Source organism: Neomonachus schauinslandi, chromosome 11 (genome assembly GCF_002201575.2).
Source record: "Neomonachus schauinslandi chromosome 11, ASM220157v2, whole genome shotgun sequence".
NCBI lineage: Eukaryota > Metazoa > Chordata > Mammalia > Carnivora > Phocidae > Neomonachus > Neomonachus schauinslandi.
Window position 1 is genome coordinate 7069676 of NC_058413.1, and position 7719 is coordinate 7077394.

At 55.3% G+C, this 7719-nt stretch overlaps 1 protein-coding gene across 1 annotated transcript; it reads right to left on the reverse strand.

The window, feature by feature from the left end:
• Nucleotides 1–6191: 6191 nt before the first annotated feature.
• TIGD3 (tigger transposable element derived 3) lies at nt 6192–7622 on the reverse strand. The gene has a single exon (XM_021685035.1). The coding sequence runs from the start codon at nt 7620–7622 to the stop codon at nt 6192–6194; it is 1431 nt and encodes a 476-aa protein (XP_021540710.1).
• Between the last annotated feature and the right edge of the window lie 97 nt (nt 7623–7719).

Below are 7719 nucleotides of genomic sequence, written 5' to 3' on the forward strand. Positions count from 1 at the left end.
GGCTTTAGATCGAGAAATGTGTAATGCATGCAAATTGCCTGTCTCTTGCCTTCAAGGCGATGCCTCACTCTTGGCCGGAAGTGTTGACCCCCCAAGGCCCTTGCACATAGGTCAGCCAGGAGCCTGGGTGCCGGGGAGCACAGCCCTTCTGACCCCCTCCCACCAGGCTGCCGCGCCCTGGCATCTCCTTGCTGCGATAGTTCGCCTCGCCCTTACTGATGCAGTAGGTAGGGGTCTGTGGGCTTCCAGGTCGGGGGTGACTCCTCTGTGGTCTGTGGCACCAGGCATCTGGGGCTGGATACGGCAGTGATGGTCTGACGGTCGTTGGGGGCACGGCGGGGGGCGGGGGAGGCAGTGGGTGCCTGTGAAGAGGAGGTCGTGCTTATAAGTGGGCCAGAAGGGAGCAGGGGGTCAGGGTGGCCCTCTGTAGTTTGCCATGAGTCATGTTACCAGTCAGCAGGAGAATAACTTTAAAAATCCTTTTTTGATTTGGCTTTAGTTAAATCCTCTTCTGGGGGAGTAATTATGCCCATAAGCCTGCCTCTGTCCTGTCCGTTTTGCCTATCTGGTTCTTTCCAGAGGTGTCTCTGGGGGCTGGAGCTCCTCTCCTCTAGCTGCTCACTTAGAACCAGAGAGAAGGCAGGCCTCCCGCAGGGCCGCTCCCTCCGCTGCGGTGCTGAGGGCTGCTAGCAGGGCATCAGAACAGAGCTGGAGTGAGGTGAGGGTTAAAGATCAGGCAGGAAGTGGCCAAGGAGTTGCTTTTTCTTTTTCTTTAGGCTCCACACCTAGCATGGAGCCCAACATGGGGTTTGGACTCACAACCCTGAATTCAAGACCTGAGCTGAGGGGCACCTGAGTGGCTCAGTCAGGTAAGTGCCTGCCTTTGGCTCAGTTCATGATCCCAGGGTCTTGGGATCAAGCCTGCGTCGGGCTCCCTGCTCAGCGGCGGGGAGCCTACTTCTCCCTCTCCCTCTGCCCCTCCCCCGCTTGTGTGCTCTCTCTGTCTCTGTCAAATAAATAAATAAAATCTTTAAAAATAAATAAATAAAAGGCACGTGTTTTTACTTCAGCAGGGTCTCATAATACTCATGTTAAATTCCTCAAGGAATTAACATGTTGTTAGAGTTCATCATTCTTTTTGAGAGCTCACTGAGATCGAAGGAATCCCTAAGAACCAAATAGCAAATGCACTTGCTTTGAGGTTGACAATGGGGCTGGTGTCTGAGCCTTGCACATAGGGAGCCTGTGACTTGGGCAAACGTGAAAAACATCTCGCTGGTTTTCGTGCTGTCAAACGTGACACTTATTTTTATAGCAGCGATCACAGTAGGAGAAATTACAGGAAGCTAACTGATGTGGACTCCATGCGAGCAGGGATAGGGAGAAATGACACACCGTGGGACGATTCTGGCTTAAATCACTTCTTCCAGACTCACTAAACAGCTGAGCCGTGGGGGTGCACTTTGCAAATGTGATTTCGTTGGCGTTTCCAGCCTGACCACTGCTGGCTGTCTCTGGTCACGCATCCTTGAGCGTCCCAAAAGCGCCTCCTGTTCCCCGCCAGCCTGCTTCTGCTGAAGTCAGTGCTCTGTGACCCAGGAATGTCCTCAGGCCAGAGGTCTCAGAGAAGCTCCCCTCCTCCCACAGCAAAGGAGTCCCCAGCTCCTGCCAACCCTGCTCCCAAAGTTTTCTAAGACTCACTCCCTCTTTCTCAGTCCTAAAGCCACAGCCCTGGTCCTGTCCTGAATCTGGACAAATAACTCAACTTTCTCCTACTCTCCTTGTCCCCCTTGATGGCTTTCCATTACTCTGAGGAATCAGGGCAAGCTCCTTCTACAACCTTCAAGGCCCTCGGACATTCACCTTCTCTTGGTTCCTTAAACAACCACGTTCCCTCTCACCACAGGCCATTTGCATGTGCAGTTCTCACTGCCTGTGCACCTCCCACTCATCCTTCTGCTGTCATCACCACTCTCTTAGGGAAGCTCTCCTCAGCCCCTCTGTCTAGGTCAAGTTCTTTTGGCTTATCCCAGTGGTTTAGAATCACCTGGGAAGCTTGTTCAAATACAGATTACTGGGCCCCATGCTGGGGTTTCTGAGGCAGTAGGTCTGAGGGAACTCCAAGAATCTGTGCTTTCCCAGGTTCCTACTGATGCTGCCAGTGTGGGCCGCAGTTTGAGAACTCCTGTGCTCTCACGTAATCCCCACTTCATGTGGAATCACAGGCTTTTGTGTGTGTGATTCCTTTATGATAATTGTCTTTCCTCTAAGCTATGAACTCCGTGAAGCAGAGACCTTGTCTGTTTTTGTTTATCATCAAAACGCTAGCGGGCACACAGAGTTGCTCAATGAAGAGCTTTGAGCAAATGAATGAATGAGTAAATGAAAGAAAGGAAACCGGTCTTCCTGACATCCCCTCTGGCAGGCTGGTGCCCTAGGCTTTACCTAGAGCCCTGCTACTACAAGGCGGCTACATTCCAGATACGTTATTACAAATGCGATCTTAAAACCATTGCTAACTTTTCAAGAAGAAAGGGAACTTCCCAAGCGCCCCTTCAAAACGAGGAAGTACATCTCGGCTCTTTCCACAGTCTGGCTATTGCGGACATTGCTGTTGGGAACATAAGGAATAGCATGGAGGACATTAGGAAAAGGAAGGGAAAAATGAAGGGGGGGAAATCGGAGGGGGAGACGAACCATGAGAGACTATGGACTCCAAGAAACAAACTGAGGGTTTTATTTTTTATTTTTTATTATTTTTTTATTCTTATGTTAATCCCCATACATTACATCATTAGTTTTAGATGAAGTGTTGCATGATTCATTGTTTGTGCATAACACCCAGTGCTCCATGCAGAATGTGCCCTCTTTAATACCCATCACCAGGCTAACCCATCCTCCCATCCCCCTCCCCTCTGGAACCCTGTTTGTTTTTCAGAGTCCATCGTCTCTCATGGTTCGTCTACCCCTCCAATTTCCCCCGCTTCATTCTTCCCCTCCCGCTACCTTCTTCTTCTTCTTTTTTTTTCTTAACATATATTGCATTATTTGTTTCAGAGGTACAGATCTGAGAGTCAACAGTCTTGCACAATTCACAGCGCTTACCAGAGCACATACCCTCCCCAGTGTCTATCACCCAGTCACCCCATCCCTCCCACCCCACCCCCCACTCCAGCAACCCTCAGTTTGTTTCCTGCAATTAAGAATTCAAACTGAGGGTTTTAGAGGGGAGGGGGGAGGGGGAATTGGTTAGCCCGGTGATGGGTATTAAGGAGGGCACGTACTGCATGGAGCACTGGGTGTTATACGAAAACAATGGATCGTGGATCACTACATCAAAAACTAATGATGTGTGGTGACTAACATAACATAATAAAATAAAATTAAAAAAAAAAAGGATTTCCTCAGATGAAAAAAACCAAGGAAGTAAGCGCAAATTGGGGTGTTGGAATTGGAGCTGCCCTTAGGGCTCACACTAATGCTGAGACCTGGGAGGTTAAAGAACTTCACGGAGCTGAAGACTAGACTGAGTCCACCGCACACAGGGGAGATGAACCCAAGACTCATAAACCAAGATTCTGGAAAGGGATACACCTTTAGTGAAAGAGTAAACCAGAAAGCCTCCACCCACCAAAAAGGGAATTTACAAACAAACCTACCACGCCCTCGTGGTGGACAGAAGTTAAGAATAAGAGTCTCCTCTGTGAACCAGGAACCACCGGCCTACTCACCGCACTTCGGCTCTGGAACAGCTTTCCGGGGGAAATTTAATTTATCACGGCAGTAGCGCCCTCTCGTGCCTGGTAGGAGTAATCACACATCTTTTGATCCCTAAATCAGACCTTCAGGTGTTCCAGAGATGAAAAATAAAAAATAAATTAATAAAATATTTTTTAAAATTATTCCCACAGCCAGAAATTAAGAGACACACAAAGAAAAAAGCCACCATGAGCTAAAGCATCAGCAGAAACAAAAAGCAACAGAGAACCCTTCCTTGGGAACCAGAGGTGCTTCCTTACCTTCGCGACTCAGCCCAAAGGCCTTCTCCCTAACTCCCCTCTCCCGGCCTCTCTCGAGGGCATCATTATTTTATTCTCGTCTTGGCACTGATTGCCATCTAAGATGACCCGTGTTTATGGGTTTACTTGTCTCTTCTTTATCTCCCTCTACCAGAAAGAAAGGGCTTGGAGAGGAGGGATCCTTTCTGTCTTGTTCTCTACGAGCTGCAGAGTCCTGGAACAGGGCCTGACCCATAAACAGAAAGGTCAGTGAACACTGCTTGAATGAGCCAAAAAAGCCGCCTGCAAACAGGCAAAGCATGATATAGGACAGCAGTGCAGGCAAGGAAGGGGTTCCTTGTGGCTTTAGAAGAAAAGCTGTGGGAGGAAGGCAGCAATATGGCCGTCGGGCTGTGCTGCCGTAATGGGAATAGGGCACCCAGAACGGAGGGCTAGTGCGTCCCCTCCTTGTTGCTTTGGTCAGGTCTTTAGAGATCGTATAATTTTGGTTTTAACATTTAACGAGATAGGTCAGAACTGGGATGATCTCAGAAAAGGGATAATTTAATAGAGGTTGGAAAACTAGGATCTGTGAGGAAAGCCTATAGGATTTGGGACATGGAAGACTGGTGGGCAGCCTCAGCACTGTTTAAAAGTGAGTAGTCAGGGGCGCCTGGGTGGCTCAGCCGGTGAAGAGCTCGACTCTTGATTTGGGCTCAGGTCATGATCCCAGAGTCCTGGGATCGAGCCCCGTGTCCGGCTCCACACTCAGCAGGGAGTCTGCTTAAGACTCTCCTCTCCCTCTGCCCCTCCCCTCGCTTGTGTGGCTGCCCTAGGCGCTGAGTCCTGGACCGCAGTGCCCCCCAGAAAGCTGCACCACACTGGCTTGTGGTGGCCTATTGCCTTTTAGGCCACAGGAGGATTTTAGCCTGAGCTGGACTCCTCACCAGCCCGGGTCTGTCTGTGTCCATGGCCCATGGCCTTTCCAGGTAAATCCGTCCTCTTCAAGTCCTACTCCCCGATCTGGCTCAGGCTGCCCATCTCTCACCTGGACCACTTGGCCTCTCTCTGCCGGTAGCTCTCCCATCTTTGAGCCACCTCCATGTCTCAGTCATTCTAGAACCCCCACGAATGACCTTTCCCATCCTGACTGAGACCCTCAGAGCTAAGCAGCCCTCCTGCTCCCCAGGCCTCCCCATGCACTCTGCAGGGACCACCTGCTTCCCTCCGCCACACCGTGCTCCTTCCCTCCGTCGGCCCCTGCGCCTGGACTGTCCTTTCCTCTCTGCCGGCCGTCCTTCAAGCTGCAGCTCGAAGCACAACCCCGCCAGGAGTCTCCCCAGGCTCTGCGGGGCCACGGCACTTTGCACGCGCCTGGGTGACAGCCTTTAATCATGCTGGGCTGTCACTGTCTGCAAGGTCCTGCCCAGCGGGGACGCCATGTCTGCCACCTCAGCACGCAGGAGGCTTGCGGAAGAGATGCTGTGAAATGATCAGATGAACAAATGACTCTTCCAAGTTCTGGCTCCTTTCGGTTTCTCTGGACTGTCCCTAGCCTGGGCCCCCTCCTTCCTAACACCACCGCGCAGCCGCCACCCGGGAGCGGAGTCCTACAGCCGCAGGATGTCCCAGGGCGGTACTCGGGATCTGACTGTCAGCGGGTAAGGAGTCCCCATTCCCTGGGAGCCCTTGCTGCTGGAATTCTGGAAGAGGGGGAGTCCTGCTGGTCATCTGCCCAGACAGCTGCGCTGCGGCAAGCCTCGCAGCCAATTTAAAGAATCTGAGTTGAAAGCGATCGCCCTCCTCCCAGGAAATTAACACCCTGACCTCTTTTCTGATTAAAAACTTTATTTCCAGAAGCAGAACTGTTTCAAACACAGAGGTCGAGGGATCGGCCTGTGTGTAAAGCCCCAATTCCAGCTTCCCGAGTCCCAGCCTCCCTAGAGGGTCGGAAACTCCGCGCTAGCTCGCGCCCCATCTTTAGCCCCCTCTTCTCAGGGCTTGGACAACTTTCTCTCAGAGCTTAGACTGGGTCTCCCAGCTTGTCTCCCTTCTACACCTTTCACAAGAGCTCCATTTCCACGGGAAAGAGGCCAGCCTCCCGTCTGCCTTCCTCGAGGGGGCGTTTCCATAGGAAACAGGAGAGGAGAGGCTCGGGCGAGCGAGCGGCGAGCGGGAGCAGCGAGCGGCCCTTCACAGGCAGCAGAGCCTCTCCACCTCCTCTTCACAGGCGTAGAATTTTTCGAAAAGCTCAGGGGAGGTGCTGTTGCACTCCAGCCACCTCCTCAGCGTGCCCAGAGCCCGGAGGGCGTCGGCTTTGGTGGGCAGGGGCTGGAGGCCGTCCTCTTGGCCCCCCTGCCCGTCCTCGGCGCCCGTCTCCTCTTTGCACGCTCCGGACGCCGGCTCCTCGCCCTCCAGGTCCACAAAGCGGGCAAACTCCTGGAGGCTCAGCCCGCCGGGGACGGGCGGCATCTGGGAGGCTTCGTCCGGGCACAGGGGCATCTTGCAGGGAGCCAGCCCTTCCTGGACGAAGCTGCTGACGATGAGCTGGGGGGGCACCTTGGCCCAGGCCGCCGCCGCCATGTGCAGAGCATCGAGCACCGTGATGCCGGCCCCCGCCTCCGCCAGCGAGATGCCGGCCCTCTTGCTCTGGACGGCGGCCAGCTTGCCCAGCAGACGGTGCCGGTAGTGGGTCTTAAAGGCCCGCACCACGGAGCCGGGCAGGGCCGGCGTGCCGCCGGCGGCGGCGGCGGCGGCGGCCGACAGGGGCAGGAGCCTCACGTGGCAGAGTCCGGGCAGGCTTGCCAGCTCCTCGAGCACGCGGGCAGCCAGCAGCAGGGTGACCCGCCGGCCCTGCTGGCCCATGTCCCGGTCAAACTGCGCCAGCCACTCGGACCAGGGGATGCCCAGGTCCGGGTGGTAGGAGGCCGGCAGAGCCTCACTGCTGACTCCGGAGAAGCACGTGGGCGCGGCCCGGAGCCCGCTGACCAGCACCGGCCGCTTCTCCGTGCCTCTGCTGTTGGCGCAGAGCAGCACCCGCACGCGGTCGCAGGCGCGCCCCCTGCCGGGCACGGCCCGGTACAGCAGAGGCACCTCGGCGCAGCCGAAAACGTCCTCGGGGGAGAAGTCTTGAAGAGAAAGAGGAGGCTGGGCCCGGGACGTGGGGCCCGGGGGCGGTGGCTCAGGGCGGAAGGCGGCCGCCGCTACCGGGCGGGCCCCGAAGCCTACATTGTTACGGCGCTTCCAGCGGACCAGCCAGCCGATGCTGGGTACAAAATCCTGGCCCAGGATGCCGGCCAGTTCCTTGGCTTTGTGGAGCAGCATGGGCCCCGTGACGTCCCAGGCCTTGGCCCGGGCAATGTGGTACCAGCAGAGCAGGGCCTCGTCAAGCCCGCTGTACTTGGACTCCCGCTTGCGCTTGCGCTCCCGGTTGGCGGTGCCGCTGCACCAGTCGGCCAGCAGCTTCTCCTTATTCTTGCAGATGCGCGAGATCTGGGGCTGGGAGACTTGGAAGCGCCGGGCCACCTCCGACTGGGACATCTTGGACTCATCCAGGAGTTCCAGCACCTGGATCTTCTCGGCCAGGGACAGGGCGTGAAGTTTCTTCTTGCTGCTCAGCTCCATGGCTTCTCCACGGCACCTGTGGGGGTAGGAAACAGTGAGCGGGGTCCAGATGGCCGAGGCCGGGGGGGGGGGGGGGGGGGGGGGGGGGGGGGGGGGG

Bases quoted from the DNA above. Each gene is read 5' to 3' on its own strand.
- TIGD3 (XM_021685035.1), bottom strand. From the start codon at position 7,622: ATGGAGCTGAGCAGCAAGAAGAAACTTCACGCCCTGTCCCTGGCCGAG.